Source organism: Ciconia boyciana, chromosome 7 (assembly GCF_034638445.1).
Source record: "Ciconia boyciana chromosome 7, ASM3463844v1, whole genome shotgun sequence".
Taxonomy (NCBI): Eukaryota; Metazoa; Chordata; class Aves; order Ciconiiformes; family Ciconiidae; genus Ciconia; species Ciconia boyciana.
This window is the reverse complement of record NC_132940.1, coordinates 20,359,424-20,380,325: the sequence shown is the minus strand read 5'-3', so window position 1 is coordinate 20,380,325 and position 20,902 is coordinate 20,359,424. Positions and strand designations below refer to the sequence as shown.

Below are 20,902 nucleotides of genomic sequence, written 5' to 3'. Positions count from 1 at the left end.
ATTATTCCCGCATCAGCATCACCTTTGCTTGTGTTAGGGGTAATGTAGAACTGCCGTCTGTTGCAGTTCGGGTTCTTTCTTTTCCATGGGATTTAATCTAACAACCTTGTAAAAACCTCCTGGGAGTGAGTGACAGTGACTTAACAGGAAAGGAATGTAGCTCCTTTACAGAAGAGTTCACTTCCCTCTACATGACTGTGAGGTTATGACCAGAGATCCTTCGCTGTTCACTAAATCCCTGCCCTTTTCTCAAGGCAAATGAGGAACTGGACATATTTAACGCCGCCTGTGCTTCAGCATATAGCCTTCATACCGTCACTCTGAGAACTCAAAACACCCTTGCTTTGGAGTAAGTAAAGAGCTATCCCAATCTTTGTGCCTGCTGGTCTGCAATCCGAGTTCTTTAGTTACTGATAGCAGCGCTTTATTCCTAAATGGAAAATGCTTTCTTCCTCACCATGGAGTGCAGACAGGCTGTACTAATTACCTGGGCTGTTTTTAACAGGAGAAAAAAGAGCATGCTATCAATGGGGGCCACCATTGCTGATCCTAACTTTTGTTAAAAAATTAAAAGCATTTTAAAAGTATTTACTGCAGATTAAACTTATTTACATTAACATATAAAATGTTTCATACTTGTAAGTTCTGGACTTGTAAAGGATTCTTCCCTCAAGACTAGAAATTGTTTGTGCTTTGCTCCATTAGTTTCTATTATCTTTGGGTGTGATGTGGTGATCTGACTTTCAACTGACCTATTTGTTGAATAAGTCGTAAGCTTACTTATTTCACAGAATTTAAATTTGAAAGGACCTCTGGAGGTCACCGGTCCAAGCCCTGCATCTGAGGCAAGAGAATTATTACCAAGATGTCTGTTAAGACCTGCTCTTCCTGAACTATACTATTTCCCCCGCTTCAAAATAATAGTATTTAACAGTTTAGAACTATTGTATCGAACGCTGAAAAGCAGTGCTATGATCATCAACAAAAGCTTTGTCACTTTCATAGTTTGGGTGAAAGCAGGGACGTCTTTTGAAAGCCTGAACCATGCCCTCCTGCTCTTTATGAATCCAAAACTTATGCTTTAAACTGCTTGCACACATTTATTATGTACTTGAACAGATGAAACAAAACAACACACAGACTGTTCTCAGTATGCCTGTTTTCTGTCATCCACAGAGGTATCCAGTGGAATCATAAGTGAATTAAGTGAAAGTTTGAAGCAGACACCAAGCAAGACCAAATGCAAACTGCCTTGCTTAAAACAATAAGCTGTAATACTTAGCCATTTCCTGGTATGCAGACACCAGTACTCCCTGTCTCCTATTTTTAAGGAATATAGTTATAAAAGTACCTTCCATTCCTCTGAATCCAATCTTCCATAGCTGCAGGAAAGAGGAGTCCACACAGTATTGGGCTGCTCTGCAGGGCAGATGTTGAAATACCAGCAGCGGCTTGAACAAGCGTCAGTACCTGAACTAGTACTATGTGTTCACATGAGCTGTGCCTACATCCAGCCCCACCACCGACTTCCAGCCTGCTTTATAGTTGCCTGACTAGAGTCTCCTGCAGGGGAAGACAGCAGTAAGTAACAAGCACTAAACAGCATCAGCTTCTGTAGGGGTGCTCTATCCCTCTAACTCAGGTGAGGACTCCTGCCACACAGGAACGCTACAGTTAGAGGTTGTTGACACAATTGCTAAGGAAATGTATACAAGATTGGGAGGTCCTGTGTTGCACCTGAAAGCTATAAAGCTATGCTTTATGTACAAAATTTAATTAAAAGGTATACATTCGGAACTCTTCTGTAAAAATATATGTGACTCTCAAAACATATTGTCACAGTTTCTGGACTATGGGCAGTACAGCATTGCTTAAATGAAACACACTCAAATACAGCTTAATTGGGATTTTTGCAGTACCTTCCTTCTTTAAAAAGCAAACCAAACTTTGTAGTAAGTGTCTGAAAGGTCCTCTCTCCACCCAGGAACTGCAGTGAAGGCAATGACACTGCATCATAATTGCAATGAATCACTGAATTGTTGAGATTGGAAGGGACCTCTGGAGGTCACCTAGGGATTGTCTGAAAATGAGGACATACTTAGAGAAAAATTTCCTTCCCTTTCTTTCACCAGAGAGTTCCTGAGTCAAGGGCCAAACCACGCAGTGTGAGTATCAAATACAAACAGGAAGAAAACCCAATGTGTAATAAGAACTGATTTATTTTTTTTTTTAACTTCCAAGCAACCCTACTGTGCTTTGTAAATTGGTAAACATTTTTACATTGCGGAGACACTACTACTTGGAAGCAATCTTACTGAGACCTGTAGCAGAGGAAAGTGTTGCCCCTCTGTAAGTACCATGTCTTCACACTTTCTCAGGGTTAGAGCGCTATTGCTTATTCAGCATGATTTTCAGTTCCCACAGCATCCGCAAGCCAAGCAGCAGAAGTACCCAAGTGTACAGTTTTAAATAATGAGAGGTAGTGAGTCACAGCCAGTAGCTGATCAGCTTCACCTGCCAGGCAGAAAGTAATTAATCTATTTCTTTCCCTTTTTCATCATCTATCCCATATTCCTCAACTTCTTGAAGGGGCTCAAAGTAGACAAAAGTTAATTACATGAAGAATAAAAAGCACGTATTTCTTAGCATTCCCTAGCAGATAACTAGTCTCCTTTCAACAGCAGGAGGTCAGATAAAGTATTTAGCTGATTCATCAGTCAGGCCATCAATGAACTTTTCTGTATGTCACTTCCAAGCTGTGACTAATCAAAGGTTTATCAATCTATTCATTATGGCAGCTTATGAGTCACTTCACTTAACCTGCAGTAATGTCTCACTTCCTGTACTGATGTGTACTTTACTGAAATCCCTGGTTGGAGTCATCTTCCCACCTCAAATCTCTCCTCAAACAAAATGGAGCTAAAGGAGCTTTTGAACAAAGAGAATAAAATAATGTGCCACTGAGTAAAATCTAAAACTACCGCATACTCAAAATGAGGTAGAGCCCATGAAAGCGTATTATAACCAGGGTCCTGAACAAACCTCAGAATTGCTCGCAAGAAAATAGACTGTTACCAAGTTATTTTTTTTTAAAAGTGTCCACACATATCATGTCCCTCTTCCAACTAGAGCCCTCACAGTCTCTTCTCTATGTTCTTCCATGATATTTTATATTTCACATCCATGTTACAGCTAACATTTCTATGAAGTATTATTTATAACATCCTTTTATCTCATTTCTGTGCAGCCACTGCTCATCTGCTACTTCTTGGTCAAGCTTTAAATCCAGATACAATTTTTCTGCTTCATCTTCAGTTGCAAAGGGAAGGTAGTTGTTTAATTACAAAAAAAGGACTATTCCTCATCTGCCCTTTGGAGAGGAGCCAATGGGTAGTTGATATTAACTTATAAAAACCATTCCCAAAAGAGTATAATGAAAAGAAGGATACCTACCTCACAACCATTAATTATCTCCACTACAGAGAATTTCTAGCAATGGTAATTTCCATCAATGAGCTCATTGCTCTTCCTTAATTGGTTGCACTGGCTATTCAGATAAACAGAATAAATCAAGGAACAGTCAGAGCACCTCTACAAATGTTTCTACATTTACTGATCCAGGGATGACCGGCCCAGTGGTCCCAGAGAAGCATGAAAAAACCCATGTTAGCTGACACACCAAAAAGCTAAAAAGGACAGTTCAATGACCTTGTAGACTTAGTATTTTTAATCTGACAACACAGAAATTTACAAGGAGTTTGTTCATTAACAGCTTCCAGACCATCATAACAAGTATATTAATAAAAATCAGATGTGCTGACACACAAAATGCATTATTCATACAGATAGTGTGTCATTTTACCAGTGCAGAAGGTACAACAGAGATTTAGAGAACTAATACTTTGTCCTGGGGTATTGGTAACCTTTACTTTTTTCTATGATTGTTTTTGCTATTGCTGGTCTGCCTTCATACTTCCTGGTGTGCTTCACATTCAAGTCTACAAAGAGAGAAAAAAAGGAGTCAAACAATGTGTAGCATTAGTCCTGTTACTGCATTTAAATGTCGTAACAGTAAACTGGGAAAATAATTAAGGTTCTTTTGTGTCTCAAATCCACAATCCTCTCACAGGGAATAACCCCCCCCCGGCCCCAGTTTCTGTGCTCTGCAAAAAGTTACTGAAGAATGCAATAACAGACCCAAACAATGAAAAAATCAAGTACAACGACCCCTCACTGTAGCAATCAACTGAAACAGTGCTCTGTAGCCCAACTGCCTATAGCAGAACACCCACAAGGATTGCGGGAGAGTTTGCTGGAGCCTGGTACCTCTTGAAAGCAGATCAAGAAAAATCACCAACATGTTACACTTGTCTAAGAAGTAGCTAGGAGGACACAAGACACTCGTAGTAGTGTCCAGCAGGCATAGGTGCCACAGTAACTGTTGCTGCAGAATCTTTCTCTGGCAGCCCTGGCTTGCCCCCCCCCCCGATGCTGGGGGAAAATCAGCCCAGATTCTGAACTTGCTGGGGCAGCTTCTCAGGTGGGGCAATTTGCAATATTTTTTCAGATGTCAGTTAGTGAGCATTTACTCTTTACAGGACTTTCTCAAGCCTGGGTGTGGGGGAACACTCCCTTCTGGCACCTCAGCTTTCTTACCCCAGCATAAAACAGAGTAAATAAATATATACACTGATAGAAAAGAAAGAAAGAAAAAGGATGGGGATGGAGAGGGAAGGCCTCTAAGCTCTGATCTTACAGCTCTGGAACTTCAGCAGTTCCGGCATGAAATCAAGCAGCCTACCACTCTTCTGACTTTCCTACAGCAGACGTGAAGGAATAGGATTTATCTCCCACCCCCTTGCCATTGTCCAATCTTTCTCTTCGTCTGCTGGGCACACTGGGGAACGGGAAGAAGGATGAGAACAAATATTTGATCCACCCATTTTGCACCTGCAGAGGGTTTCCTGAGGAGGGAAAGCAATAGAAGGGAAGACAGGATACTGGGTACAGCATGTTGGTTGCTGTGAGACATCAGGAGATACATGACAGCCTCCATCCATTCTTCTTGGGACATAAAGGCAAACACAATAGCTGGCAGATAAATACATATCCCTCATTCCTGTCTCACCATAGGTTGCAGCTCTGTCCCATCTTCATTGTCCTGGAAAGGTCTCATGCTTCTGTGTTTTTGCCCTTCTGTTAACTTGTTACTCTGACTCACAAAGGTCTACAAGCAAAAACACAGTGAGATCATTTGGGAATGCAAACCACTATGTAAATAAAAATACCTGGTAAAGGAAGATAATTAGCCCAGGGCTAAGAAACTGTAGCTGGCTCCTAGCTGGATGACACTGAGTGATACCAGGAGGGACTATGCCGAGGCAGCAAGGGCGAGGAATGCAACCATGAAGGATGAATCAAGAATCCCTGTTACATGTCCTACTACAGGAATGAGGACTCAGGCTGTCTGAAATCCCTCACCCAGCTCTCCTCCCACTGCCGCATATTGTCCTGAGGGCCACAGAGCCTCCCTTCCACCCCCAGATGTTTGTAACCAACTGTAACACAGACATCCCAAGTCAAATGCCTTAATGTGTTGGGAAACTCCAAGTTCTTGGCTACGTGAGCAAACTTACTATTGATCATGCAATGAGGAGGAGTTTGGATGTGCTGCCCCCAGTTTTTCCATACAAGGTTACGCAGCCTGCCCTGCTTGGAAGACTCCTTACCCCTGTGGGAAGTCCTCTCTTCACCCGAGGCCCGAAGGCATGGCTAAATACAAGGAATTAAGACCAGAGTTAAAGAGAAACTACCACAAAGTTTGGAAGTGGAGAAAGGAAAGCCTCTGTTTGTTTCATGAAGGAGAATTGGCTTAAGAAGTACTTTAGCATTTGGCAAAACAGATGGAGAAGAACAGAGGTCAAGGCTTCAGAGTTTTCCATTCAGTAACCTATTCCTATTTGGGACATGTGCTTAAGTACTGTTCTGAATCAAAGCCAAAGAATATCTATCTGCTTTCTTCTGTACAAAGGGTTAAGACTATCTTTAGGCTGCCTTTTTGTTGTTTTTTTGTTTTCAACAAAGTTCTATGAACTTTACAGGGAATCTAACAGCAGCATTAAAAAACAAAACACAACAGTTCTTCTGACACTGTCCTGAAGAAATCCATCCAGAAGATTCATATCATATGAGCTATTCTGGCTGCTGAGTTTGTTTTTCATGAATCACTAAGATTTTCTTTGTTGCATGGCTTATGAAGGAAAAGACAGAACTGGCAAAAATAGCATGAAAGGAAAAAACATCTGCATCTTCAAATGTTCTCTTCATATGAAAGGGACGGCATATATACATTCAAATGCTTCAGATACAGCTATTAACTAAAGCTCTCCATCGCTATTAACTACGTAATGATTCTCCATGGAAATGCTTGTAATACAATATAGTAATTATGAGGGTAAAGACACAGAACAATCAGTCCAGAGGCAGAAGAATTTAATCAAGAGACAGAAGACAGTATTCTGGCAAAAGAATCTGTATAGGTATGAAGCAGAGCAACTCGAGTTTGCATGAAGTTTGTTCAGAACTACAGCATCCATAGGACATGGATGGATACCTGACCTGCTCCTGGCAACAAGAAGCTCCGTGTTGTTTACTTTTGCTCATCACTGTACAGTAAGTCATAACAAATATAACCATCTAATCTTAGGGCACCCCATGGATCGGTCTCTGCAGCTAGCTCATTTATTTATATTTTTAAATTACCAACAATGTATTGAACATATATCTAGTAAGGCCTAAAAAGTCAGCCATTACTTACAGGGTACGATCTAAAAGAAGGCAGCAGATCATAGCTAGCACACAGGAGCCAGAGGGAGCCATTTACTTCAGTTTATAAATTCACATATGATTTGTATCCCCGAGCCCATCCTGTTCTAAGGTGTTGGAAAGGAAATAGCATGGGTTGTGGGTTCAAATTATGTATCTTTGCTGTTATCACTGAGGTTTACCAGCAGTTCCTGATCCATGAAGTATGGCTTCTCTGCAGATCCATCATTTGTTTCCATATCAATAGCAAAGCAAAGGAACATGGCATCTGCTGTCACTTCAAACACAGACAGAAAGCTGTGGGACATCAGGTAGGCAAAAAATCCAACCAGCAACAGAGGAACTACCCAAGCCTGCAATTCCCGATGGTAGTTAAATGCCATCAATCCTCCAAAAACAGTAAAACATACAACAAACACCTGTAAAGGGCAGCGAGAGAGAAATGCAGCCTCATTTATAATGTAGAATTGTTTCTTAAAAAAACCAAAATCCCCAAAACCATAAGGCAAATACATTACAGCCAATATTTTAACAGTACATTTCATCTGGGAGATAGCTATGCAGTTTCTGGCATCACGTAGTTGTCACATTTTGTGTTCAATTCAGTGTGTAAATTCTGTAGGGCAGAGGCAATCTTTTAGTATATATTTACCAAAGACTCATTCCAATGGGAACTGTAAGAGTGGCACCAAGGACACGACTGTAATACAACTAAATGACTCTGTAAAGACTATGAAAAGGATTAAATTCCTCAAACATTATCTTCTCTCCTGAACTCATTTTACAGCATTAACAACACTGAGTTTAACAAAGATAAACCTTATTTACTTTAAGAAAAGAGAATTGAACTCTGATTTTTCACTTCATTCTTACAGAACAGTACTTTTCTTACTCTTACCTTTCCTAGAAACAGCATAAAATCTCCAAAACAGCTAATGGATGCAAGTTTAGGAGAATTCTTCACCAAAATAAAGACAGCATCCTTTGCGGAGGTACAAAAATTTGTCCCATTTATGGCTGTAGTTGTGTATGCATGCTGAAATGAAATGAGAGAAGATAATAATGCAGTGAGAGAGGAAAGACTCATAATCTAGATTTTACTTCAGCAAAATTCAAAGCCTTAAACTCTATTTGGAAATACTTACTATGAATATAAAGTTATTTTGCATAATATGGCAATTGTATTTTAAGTGGCCACAATAACTATGCTTCTAACTTCAGATAGTTTTTTCTACATAATTTCCACTATTAGCAAATGCTAGAATAGCAACTAAATAAATTTCTGAACCCACCTTTATCCAATTTATTTTAAACCACCAAAGTTCTCTACCCTAATTTTTGTTAATGAATATGACACTATTTCCACAAAACATTTAGTCACCTGGAGTCACACTATCCAAACTTACTTGCTTATTTTCTATGAATCTATCTCCAAGACTGCTGGCAAACCATAGTAAGTGGAACAATCAAGTTATGTAGTTATCAAGTCATTTAAAAGTTGATGATTAAAAAGCTTTTATACATGGCCCTTTCAAACTATTCATATGCTACTGAAATTCAAGCTTATGGCTATAGCCATAAAATAAACCTTTTCAGGAAAGATGAAACCAATTGTGAAAATGACTGGAAAAGAACAGCTAAAGGATCCTGGACTAGACCAGTGAGTGTTACGTCACAAAAAACCCCCAGAATTTCAACAGACAGTAGGGGCACTCACACTTTTTCGAGGTATTGAGAATTTTACAAGATTTCTCTTTGTGGAAACTTGCCAAGACAGGTGGAGAGGACAGAATACTTACCTTCATGGACTGGATTATTTTAGCGCTTGTTGTGCATAACTTGACGTATATGTCCCATTTACGGAACTCCTCAACAAGGTTTTGAAACTGTGTCCAAAATATCAGCTAAGAAAAACAGTACTCAAGATACCTGAAATGTATGCTGAACTTTAGCAGCAAGTCTTATGAGTAGTCTCCCTTTACTCAAAGTATTAGAATGTGGATTATGCCACAAAACATTAGTTACATCTGGAACGGTCAGTAAGAACCACAGTGTGCAAGGGATTACTGTTCTGAAGGAATTTATACACCACAACATGTACTTGGTGCTTAGACTACTTTCTGCTTCACCTGGAACTGAAAAAAAAACCAACTGGTTTGCTGAAAGTGGATTATACTGGCCCACTGCAAAACACTTCCTGTTCAAAAATCTGTTTTTTCTCACTTACAAACCAAATATAAAATAGCTTCAGATATCTGAAGGCAGAGAAAATTTATTTCTGCAGAGTCCAGTTTTACCCCATAGCAATTTCTGTAACATACTGCAGTGTAACAAAGCTATACTGACATTATCTTAAAATATTACAGAGAAAGAAATGCAGTCAAAGATCCTTTGTCTCTTTATTGTGGCTATTATTTATTTTATATATGACAAAGGATTTTTTTTTCTCTGAGAGTAAGCAAAAAAAGAGTAGAAGTAAACAGTGACATCCTGTAATCATTGTACTTACATAGTAGCAAATACATCCACAGATAGAAAAAATATAAATAAAGACCGTGGATTTATTGCCTACTCTTAAGAAAAATCAAAGACTCCACTGAACTCTACAGAAACACGTAGAGTGTCTGCATAAAAATCTGTTTAAACAAGCAAGTTTGCTTCATTCCTAAATAGGAAAAAAAGCTTTCTGTGCTAACTTTCATTTATACTGACGCTGTTCCTTTCCCCAGGGAGTGCTGTAACAGGACCGACAGAGAGGTGTACCCTTTGGCTCGGTCGGGCATTGACTACAATATCTTTGCCTTCTCGGTTGCCTACACCTCTGAAAGCGATGCATCCTTGTCCCACCTGCCTCACTCAACCCGACAGGTTTGTAAGCAGCCTGCTGCCATCCCACGTGAGGAAACCCGGCGGCCTGCAAGCTCGCCCACAGCAGCATCGGCCCAGGACGCGGCAGCAGGAGAGCTGGCAGTTCGGTAAGGCCAGCCCTTGCTGGGCTACCACCTCCCCAGGACACAGGCGTAGGGTAGACGGCCTCAAATCAAGCTCCCTCTCTGTCTTCCGTCTGTAGCTGTCACTGCGTATTTCAAACATGGATAGACCTATCTTAATAACGTGCTGTGAGTTGGGTCTGTTTCATCATTCCCATTAACGGACAGGAAATTGAGACACAAAGTGGAGAAGCGTTTTCCTAATTTGTTTCTGTCCCTTAAGAACTAAATTCACAGAACAGATCCTGATCTGGTGAGGTCAGTATAAATTTTGCCAATAAATTAAACAGAGATTCTGTATTCATTATAAATAGCAAAAAATGTCCTGTTTTAAAAATTAAAAAGAATGCTGAAAATGCATGTGCACTTGTACAAACATTGTTTCCAAACTTAAAATAAATAACCATTTGTTTGCACTCTTGAATTAGCCACTTTGGTATCCGAGGAATGTGCAACGAAAGGAATTTCTGATATTTATTAACTAGAACAGTTATCTTGGAAAGACTGAAAATCATGCTGGAGACTGAATACTACCTGCATAGGGATTTGTCATGTTACAAACCAGCTGATAAAAAATGGCATTTATAACAATTACAACTTCAACAAATCATGTAAGTATCAACTAGTCGTAACATCCAAGCAAGAAAGGCAGCCAGGTAATAATCCCGACATTATAGAAGGAATAAGAGACACACAGAAATGAATGAACTGCTGAAGGCTACAAAACTAGTCATTGACATAGGGGAAGCAAGAATGTTACTAGTACAAGCTGAAGACTTAGCCAAGTGACCGCTACCTTTCAGCAAAAAATACACTTCTGAGAAAAAAAAATATTTGGAGGGTTTCTTGTTCAGCCTAGACTGTGGCTCCATACACTTTCCTCACAATTCTCAAGTTTCCCATACAGATCCCATACCCTGATCCCATCCAGCCACACAGAAATCTACACGTTCTAACTAACAAAATACATGTCTAACATTTAAGCAAATGTATGTTTCCATGAAACTTGGAGTTGCACAGAAATGAGCTCAAATGATTTCTCATCCTTACCCACCAAAGAACACCTAACACATGCAAGCTATTACAAATATTTGCAAATCATTTTGGACTTTGGAAAAAGAAGCTTAGATATCCCATTGATCTTCCAGTTGCAGGGTATGTGCAAGAACCCAATCCCTTTCAAAGAAAAGATAGTTGCAAAGGCTAAGATGGTAGACCATGGTCAGTTAAGAATCTGCTATCATCTAGAAACAGGTTATTAAAATGTGTTTTTCTACAGAATGTATTCTCTTTTCCCATTAACAAAAGCTCTAGTGGACTTGAAAATGTTTGAGAAAAGGGCAGCAGGAATGATCCAAAAGGTATGGAATGTCTTCTGTCTGGGGAACAACTGAGTACATCAGGCTCTTCTGTCTGGAAAAGAGATGACTGAGGGAGGATGCGGTAAGAGGGCTACAAAATCATGAGAAATGTGGAGAGGGTAGGTAGAGTCAGATGGCTCGCTGTTTCTTCCCGAACAAAGACTAGGCAGGGGGAGGACCATACGAAGTACTAGGAGCCAAGTTTGAAAACAGACGGTATTTCTTCTCACTGTAAGTCTGTAAGCTGTGAACTGCTGGACAAAGGATGCTTTAGCTGCTAAAAGTTCACATGAGCTCAAGGGAGACTGGGAAAGTTCAGGGAAAAGAAATCCACTGAGAGTTATTAGACACACAGAAAACACACTCAGCTCAAGAAGCCCCTAGGCTGAAAACAGATTCAGAAACAGCACGGGGACAGGGAAATTTACACTTGTTCCACCTTAGCGTTCACTCACAGCCACTGTTGGAGATGGGATACTGAGCTAGGTGGAAACTCAGTCTGGCCCAATATAGCTATCTTTGCTTTTCACCTTTGCTTAATGAATTGATGTTTTACAATTGTAGTCTCTGCTATGGTGACAAGCAAGTAATAATGGCATCGATAGCATACCACTGATCAGAAAGCATGCAAGATAGCGGGTCAGGAACAGTCTTTATCCTTGCACCAGCACGTTGGTACTGTGTCACCACCTTTGTGAAGAACACAAGCCTCCTCTGGCTTGGAGCCTGGGAACTAGACACTAGTTTCTCAGCGTCAGGATGAATAAATAAGGAATGTGAATGTTTACATATTTCCAAATACCACAGTATGCAAAAAAACCTATTTAAAGAATACATCCTTCTGTGCCTCACAACACAAAATGTCAAGGGTCTTGGAAAAATTGACCTGCTAGTTTCATGAGAAAGGCGCTGTGGCTCAGATCCAGGCCGTAAGTTCCCCAATTGTTGAGAATAATTGCTACTTTGTGTAACAGCTGAATTCAGTCCTCCATTCCAGGCCTTGCTTTAATAAAATGAGCTTGGGGAAGAGAGGATTGCCATAGCAACAGAATCTTCTTAAAAAAGAAGGAGGAGACATGCTGGTTTCACATCCCACTTCAGCTTTTTCTGCTCTGCTGGTATTTTCAGCCTGATCAGATCTTGTTGCTGCCAACTCTCCTGGGGGCTGCCCTGGTTAGCTACACCCACTGCAACACTGGGCAGCTCAGGCTGGACTTTTAAGTGTCTTAGCTTGCAAGTGTCACAGCTGCCAGTGGAATCCCCTCAGAAAACAAAATCCAGTGGTAGCAAGAGGCAATGACATTTCTGTGGCTGCTGTACAGCAGTTAGTGACCTGGTGAGAAAGCTGTATCATGTCTCTCAGATAGTGGTGGGAAATTAGAGCAACGTGAGCCTGTGAGGCCCCACTGAAGAGATGAGGACATGTAAGACTGGAAGTGACTTTCAGCCGCTCCCGTCCCTGGCTATTTCAGATTAGCACATTATATGATTTCTTCTCTTAAGTGGAAGGCTCCCTCTTTAAACTACTTAGGGCTCTTCCCTCTCCCAGCCCTTACATTTGGAGCTGTTCCAGACAGTTGTCCCTGTGGTCCTTAGGAACCTTCTTGCAACTTCCAGACAACATTTACTCATGAACAGTTTACATCTACTCATTCTTCTGCTGATCTTGTCTTGGCTCTTACCCCTCCCTGCTGTTTCTCTTCTTGATATACTCATAGACAGCTAACGGGCTTGCTCTTACCCTTCATTTGTCAAAGTAGACACACCAGGATATTCCAGTCCCCCCCGTGAGATAAGCCTGATCACCTAACCAGCAACTTGTACAATGGCATTTATCCCCCTCTTTCTGGTGCAAGTATTTAATCTCATACCTTCCAGGACCGAATCTGTCCTTTCGGCAGCCTTGTTAACTAAAGGCTATTGTCCTGTGGTTGACAAACACATGGAGAATATTCTCCTCCCCCACTTCCAACCAATAAGTACACAGATAATGCAGAAATGGTTATTTTTGATTCTTAGGCTAATTACCATCTGTAAGAAACCCTTCAATAGCCTCCCAAATTTTCCCAAGCAGTCCAAGAAGAACAACTTCCCTTTATTTCCATCCCACCTTATATTTGCCTGAACTTACTGGGAGAAAATCTTGTCCTTCAACTTTCCTTGCTTCCTACTCTGTGTGTCATCTACTCCTGCCATGGCTGTCATCCAGTGGGTAGGACCAACACAACTTTCTCCTCGGGGGGTAGTTGAGTCCTTTCCTGCAGCATCGTGCTGCTACACCTGGGCTCCATTTCAACCACAGGGGCTGGACCACAAGGATCCTGCTTTAAGTGCCCACTGTATCATTGCCCACTTAAGTGCCCATTGCATCATTACTGAAGTTGCTTCCAGTGGCTTCTCTGCAGTTAGTGCAACAATGTTCTCATTTGGGATTTCTGAAATAAAAATAAAACTGAACATTTCCAGAGAGCTGTTCACAAATTGCTCTGCTTAAAAGCACTGAATTATTGGTCACTTGCTTCATTGCCTTTTCTTTCTCTCTCTCTTTTTTTTTTTTTAATGGGATAGGGGAGAGGAGAGAGGTATCAAAGCAAGAATTAGTCAGCCTTGTTCATCTCTATCCCCTAGATGGTTCAACCTACAGAGCAAGTAAAGACCTAAGGAATTTTATTTCCTTATCTTACGTTCCTTCCTTTATGTTATTGCATATATAAAGCCTCTAGAGGGAAAACAAACATATTTAAAATACTATTTCACTGAAGATGAACATTTTAGCCAACTGTATTTTCAAGATGATTGAAAATTTAGCTTAACATCTAGAAGCAATTTTGCCAGTAATGCAGTACTGGTTTTGGGGAGGAAAAAGAAGTACTTGCTGGGGTGAGGCACAATGTGTTTGGCAGTGCAGAGGAGAACTGTACTTACATTAGCATGCACGACTTTTGGTTTTATCTAGGTCACTTCTCCACAAGGCATTTAACTGCAACCTCCTGATAGGCTTCCATCCAAAGTGTAAGAGACAACCAACTGCCATGGATATACGACCATTAGACAGACTTGCTTCTGTTTTTTTACACTAGACAGTTGCTGGCTTTCAGTATCAATGAAGGGTCTCAGTACCAGCAAATACAAGCAAATCCACTGCCGACTTCAGTAATGGCTACCACAGGGCCCGGAAGGCTACACTGCAAGTAGCTGCGCTGATGAAAACAGAGAAACCACATACAGCTCAGCAACTCCTTCAGAAATCCATGTGCTGCACTTTGGAGCAGTTGCTTGCCAACTGGCTGCAGATAAACCCAAAGCAGACACAGAAAAGCAAAACTATCCTGAAAAAGATATATTGCTTAAAAAAAAAGTCACTGCAACAAGGCTGTAAAGGAAAAAAAAAGCAAGTGCTTTGATGTATCAAAAGTTAAGACTGCCACTACAATTTAAGAAAGCAGGAGACAGACAGACCTTGTAGCTCCCAAACCACATTAAAAAACCAGTATATTCTTTTTACGGAAGAGAAATTTCAGCCTCCCAGATTTTACTTGAGATGATTGGATATGTTTATCTGGTACATAGTGAAACCATCAGAGCCAGCAGATGAAAAATCTGTGGTAATTCTGACAAGTGTTGGCAAACAGAACTGTCAAGTAAGGATAATGACTTTATATTCACAAAGCACTTTTCATCCAGATAGAACCCAGAGTGCTTTACAATTGTTACTAATGGATTATACACACACATGAATCACTTTGCCCATGACTGAAATGGAACAGCTTAAGGAGTGAACTGTTTAACAGCACATAGCAACACTACACCACAGTTTAGCACAGGATCCAGTTGCAAATCCAAGAGAAATGTAGGAAGGCAGAATGTAATTATCCACATTGCAATCTGCACAGGATGCTGGGTTTACATTACCCCTCTTCCAACAACCACCACTGGAAATACGGCAACTGTCGGTGTCTAACACAGCACTCTGTCACGATGGGAAGATGACAGGGTACCTTTTCGGCCCTGTTTCAGTCAAGTTCTAGGAGAGGTGAACAAAACTTAGCTGAGCCTGCGGAGAACAAGTCACTTCAGGGATGCATGCAACTATCAAAGTCAGTGTTAAAACCCACCTGAAAGATGGCACCTCAGCCCAAAAAGTACTCTTTGATAACGTAACAGAGCACTTGGTTGATACTGCATGGGAAGAAAGAAGCTCACACTCTATCACCAGTGCTACTTCCTCCAGCACCTGTTTCTCATCTGCAAGTTACCCAGAGGGAAAACAAGGGCCTCTGTTTAATCCTGATTAAACTTGTGAATGAAGGAGCAGAAAGAATTTAAATCGTCTAAGCAATATAACAACAGGTTGAAGAAAATAGTGCAGGAGTAATGGGGAAGCCTTTTTTTTTAGAGTTTCAGGTAATTATATGCTTATTACTATAGTGAAAGTAATACTAGAATAAAAGGCAAAAATATAGTAAGGAAATGAGCTTTGGACCAACTTTTATAACAGCTGTTCCACATTTCAGTAATTTCAACTCACACAAAAATCAAAATCGGAACTAAAAAATACTTTCAAAATGTTAGAAACATAGGTACGAGCAATTTTTTAACCCCTCCCAAGTCCTACTCTCAAGTCCATGTTCAACACCTATGTGACATTTCAAGGCTGTACCCAGCAGCTTTCACTGATCTCTGTAAGAGCTCTTAAGAGCAGTACTTCTGTTAATCAAGCCATATGTTAAGCTGCTTAAAACTGCAGACTTGCCTTCCCCCCCCCCCCCTTCTTTTTTTCTTTTTTACATTTGGCCACAGATTTTACAAAATTGAAGAAATGGGCTTGAATACATTCTTTATAGGAAAGAAAGAAAAAACTAATTAGATACATTAATTACTCTATGAAATGCAATAATCTGAGACCAATGTTACCCCTTCATACAGATAAAATTTCTATTAAAATCTTACAGCGTGTTCTTGCTTTTCTTCTCCTCTAACCCTCGCCCAAATTGCCCTGGATTTGGACCACATGGAACACCATCATCTTTGCCAAAAAGATGTTCAAACAAACAATTATCTAACAGCAAACCCAGTAGTATGATCATTAGGTTAAAAACCACAACTCATATAAAACCAGAAATTTGCCTACAATAGATTAGGAAACAGGAAATCTTTTAAGGGAACAAGAGCTACAATACAGCCTTCTGAAACAAAAGGAAGAACATTACAGTAATTAATTCTTCTTTTAACAAACACATAGCATACAACAGCTGGAGAAAGTAAACACTAGGATGCTGGATATCTCGTTGAAAGGCAGGAAGCCAAGAGGAAAGGGTGACTACAAATAGAAAGCCCGGAGTCAAAACGAACTCTGAGATTCCTCACCAAGTCAGTGACCATAAGATCTACCTAAAAAATGTAAGTCTGGAAAATTCATTGTCTAGAACCAGAGATTTCACTGCACGAGTATTTAATCTAGGCTGAGCTAAGTGAAAAACTTTCTCTTCGTAGTTGTCCAAGATTAAGCTTAATTTATGCACCTACTTTAGAGGAGAAGTCAGACCCTTTATCGGAATTGTCTTGTTTACTTCACTACCCTCAGCAACAAGAACAAAGAACACAACAGTCAGAGAGTTAGGAATCAGCATGAACATCTGATTGCCTTTCACATTAAGAATACCACAGTCACCAGAGGTAACAAAAGGGGACTGACAAGGAGGAAAATTAACTATTTACAATGATGTATTAGCGCTGGAAAACATTTGGAGAAAAGGATCAGGACAGAAAAAGTAGGAATCAAGTATGTGAAAAACTGCTGTATGTCAGAAATCATCCATTTCCAATAAAAACACCTTTGAAACAAAACTGCTAACAAAACAAAGATGTCTTTCAAAGAAAGAGAATATTATATCATCTGGCTTTTTCATCACGGATCGTATTCCCAGATATATTGATAATGGAAATCAGCCAGAAGTTCAAGTTTCTTTATTCAGGACTTTCAGGTGGAAAATACTGTATCTAGTTTCACGATACATCTCCAAGTGGGTTTCATTGCTTCCTTCCACCTGGACTCTCTGTACTTCAGTAGTCTGTCTGGCACAACTCAACAAAATGTTAAGTCTTCTTACCTTCAGAAAGAGCAAGTGGCCCTCTGAAAGGGCTATCTCAAGTTGTATTAACAAGTTCTCTAAAATCTTGTACCTTGCACGTTTGTCAATTCCCTGTTCCTTTGTAACAAGTTCCATCTACACTTGAAGACTTTTTTGTTTGTTTAGTTTAGGTGGCCAGCAGGAAACTTTGGCTTGCATGCACTGGATGTTGCTTTAGTTGTGCTAAATGGAGCTAGCATACACATACAGTTTCTAGACTAGGTATGCAGATCGTTGAGTGACAGCGAGATGATAGAGTGTACCTGGTTAAAGTATCTTAAGCAACTTTCCTGGCACCAAAACCAGCAGAAACAGCACTTGAACAGGCACTTTGCACATGCACTCTCCTGCAATAAAATGAAATGTTTGGTTACTGGACACAGAATTAGACTCAAACAAAACTGCCATTTTAGAAAAACTTGCTTTACAGGTGACTGACTCTTCTAATAAATCATTCACTAAGGCAGCAGATACTTCCTTTTGCATTACAGGAACTGTTTTTAATTCAGACCCTTCAGTATTAATGACGGATGAGCTGAGCATATTTTTTTTTCTTCCTGTGGATGGAAGATTCTTCTCTGGGAAAAGAAAAGTGCTGCAAGCAGCTTTGTGAGCTAACAGCTGCTTGGAGAACAAAACAGGCAGGCAAGTCAGTAACCCTTACAGTACTTTGCAGTCATCAGGGAGTACACTGACAGATTTTTAACATTTTTGTTTATCAGAAAACCTTCATGGTTCTGAAATGACTGGTACCCTAATGAACAAAAATAAAAGAATGGGCAGAAGGATTTATATGCACCTGTGTGTATTGACTCAGTACACATTCATTTTTCAGGACAGGAGGAAAAAGCATGTATTAGAACAGACCATTCATAGACCATTGATCTATATTAATTACATACTAAAAACAGAGCAGAAAAGCTCAGTATTTGCTCCACTTCACCCTCACCCCCATCACATCACGAGCTCAGAACTGTTCATCATATAAAGATTTTACCAAGCAAGACAAGCAAAAGATATCTTGGTAGCCATGGTAGCCTTCCAAATTTAACCGGCTGTTTTTCTCAGCAAAAGGAAATTCAGTTCAGTGATACTTGAGTCTTTTTAACCTTCTTTTTCCAGAGGTCAGAATGTTTTTGTTTTGTTTTGGAAAGCAGAGATCTACCAGTCACTATATGAAAACCTCAGGTCCCCACAACTACCATTGTTTGTGCAAAAACCAGGAACCTCCCAACTTTTTTCCAAAGAAGTTCTTGGAAATATTCCAGGAATAATTTCTTTAAAATGGCAACTGCACATGCAAACTCCTGACAGCAGAGAAATACTTTGATCTTGCCATGTACTGCTAGAAAGATGATTTTACTAAAACGGTATTAATCTCAGTAAGTACTGTTTATTAAAAACCTAGAGCAAGGGACTTCAACTACAATCTCCTCTGTGATTCTGCTTGAAGACTGCTGTGTAGAAAACATCTGTGAATTTACCTGCAAGCTTGCAGACCCCTGACTTTTCCTCCTGTTCACAGAAAACAGCAGCATTTTTTGCAAGGGTGGCAAAGTCTGGGTGAACTCTGCAAGAATGCAGCATCACTTCTCCATCCTTTAGTACCACTACTCTGGCCCTCTATGGAAAGAGCCTCCATGGAAAGGGGCCATAGCCTGTCCTTTCTCCCATGAGAAGGAGCAAGGTTACTTTGTGGGGGGATCCTTCTGTGGACTGGGGACACAAGCTGGCCTGAGCACCTTATAGCCTCTTTAGGACCAGCTACTACTAGGGGTCATGTCACATCCTCAGCTGAATGCTTGGCAACTGGACCAAAAGGAGCTTGTAGCACACTGCTGTAGACACAAATAATCTTTCTTTGCTAGTTAAATGTTCTACAGCTATTCAGATTACAAAACTACGTACCCAACAAGTCCATTTATTTTAGGGGTTTTTATTTAAGCATTCACAAACTACAGCCCCCACACATGCCTCATAGGTACCAGGGATGGTCAATGTAAACACCGTCATAACTATACATAACATGCTTCAAGGCCAAGGTAAACTCAGAGGAAAAGACCTACATTTAAAAACTTTGCCTAAATCTTCCTCTAAAATCAGAGCTATGCAGTCATGACAGCCCTCTCTCTTTGCCAAAGTGCCAGAACTAACTGCAATGGTGTGTTTCCAGCAGACGATAAGAGATGTGGAGATGCATGAAAGATAGAAAGAAGGCAAGCAACAATCAAAACAGCCTAGCTATATTTTTTTATATATCTTAAAAGATGTGGTTTGGATCCTACACAAATCTCTGGAATAGTTCTTATTTCATACATTCTTTCTATAAACTCATATTACAAGGCAGATGAAATATTTTCTATAAGACATTTTATATGCAACAATAACATTATAACTTACCTTTGCTTTTTTAGAATTTATGATGCAAAATTTTTAAATAGAGCATTCTGCCAAATTTTTCCTTTATCCTTCATATATAAACACTAAATATATAAACACTAAATAAAGGTGGTTTTTAATGTTGGTGTTTTCTGCTTTTAAAAATATCTGAGTTGAGAGAAAAAAAAAGGAAGCACATAGAAAAAGCTTTCTTAATGAAGAAAACGGGATAAAATATAAAATCCACATAATCCATTTTTAAGCAAGAAGTATATTCTTCACATTTTTTTTCACGTATCTCACCTTTTAACTACTATTTTTATAGTGTTACAGAAGTATATACCTACCTTTTTTTTTAGGATATTACAAAGGTACAAGAGAACAATCCTTGGTATTCTCAGTATTGTGATGAGAAATGAGCCTTTTACAGCAGTTCCTAGATGATAGCAAAAAAGAACTGATATGGAAGACAGGACTGGGTGAGGTGGTGGGCTATTTTTATTTCTAGAAAGAAAAACAAACAATTTAAAAATGTTTTAGAAAAGTATTTAAAAGATATACATTGTATCTTTTCAGTATTTAGAAATTTAAAGAATTAAGCTGGTATCTCCTTTCCCACTTGAACAACTCCAGTTTTCCTACTGACTTCATCTGAATGTTCACCTTAGTCCAAAGGAAAGCAGCCAAGTTTATAACTTTTATTGGATTAGTTTAATTCTTAAGCAATGACTGTTTTGATGTATTCAGTAATGGAAAAATATCTAGAAAAAACCTACAATGTAAAATACCAGAAGTAAGTGAACAACAGCTGAGAATACTTTGTTGAACACCTCTCTCCAGTTTCTGTCACTTCTCTGATTCTCTGCGATCTTTTATTTGACTGTTGTTTCTGCAAGATTTTAGTCTGAAGGAATGAAGCCGCTATTTCTGCTTTAGTGGTAAAATTAAAACTAAAAAAAATATCACATGCTCTCATGTGTAAAATTGAGATTTACTATCTACTTTTATTGTTGCAACTTGGTCGAATTTTGTTTTTAATTTTGTTCAGATAATTAATTTTTTTTTTTTCACTGAACAGCATTTGTTTTAAAATGGAGTACACAAAAAAGGAATATCATACTATCTGTCTAGAATTATAATTTGGCCTAAAAAACTTGTAATTCTACTGCACACTAACCTGTATTGTTTTGGAAAAATAATGTGTTTCCCAAAATTG

At 39.6% G+C, this 20,902-nt stretch overlaps 1 protein-coding gene and 1 long non-coding RNA gene across 4 annotated transcripts in view; one reads left to right on the top strand and one right to left on the bottom strand.

Moving 5' to 3' along the window:
* Window positions 1–162: 162 nt before the first annotated feature.
* Window positions 163–10,486, top strand: LOC140654818 (uncharacterized). Of its 2 annotated transcripts, XR_012043538.1 has the most exons (5): window positions 163–349; window positions 1,177–1,292; window positions 1,383–1,581; window positions 2,133–6,672; window positions 9,555–10,486. It is a non-coding gene; the product is annotated as an uncharacterized lncRNA (long non-coding RNA). The 2 variants fall into 2 exon arrangements; XR_012043537.1 differs by having other exon boundaries at window positions 1,177–1,581.
* SLC44A3 (solute carrier family 44 member 3) overlaps window positions 3,720–20,902 on the bottom strand; it is a 42,689-nt gene continuing 25,506 nt past the window's right edge. For both annotated transcript variants that reach the window (XM_072868569.1, XM_072868571.1), the window contains 6 exons: window positions 20,034–20,190; window positions 17,571–17,654; window positions 7,724–7,861; window positions 7,008–7,244; window positions 5,129–5,227; window positions 3,720–3,998 (listed from right to left, as the gene is read on the bottom strand). In XM_072868569.1, coding sequence (XP_072724670.1) covers window positions 3,993–3,998; window positions 5,129–5,227; window positions 7,008–7,244; window positions 7,724–7,861; window positions 17,571–17,654; window positions 20,034–20,190 — 721 coding nt within the window. In that variant the 3' untranslated portion in view covers window positions 3,720–3,992. The remainder of the gene's footprint in view (window positions 3,999–5,128; window positions 5,228–7,007; window positions 7,245–7,723; window positions 7,862–17,570; window positions 17,655–20,033; window positions 20,191–20,902) is intronic.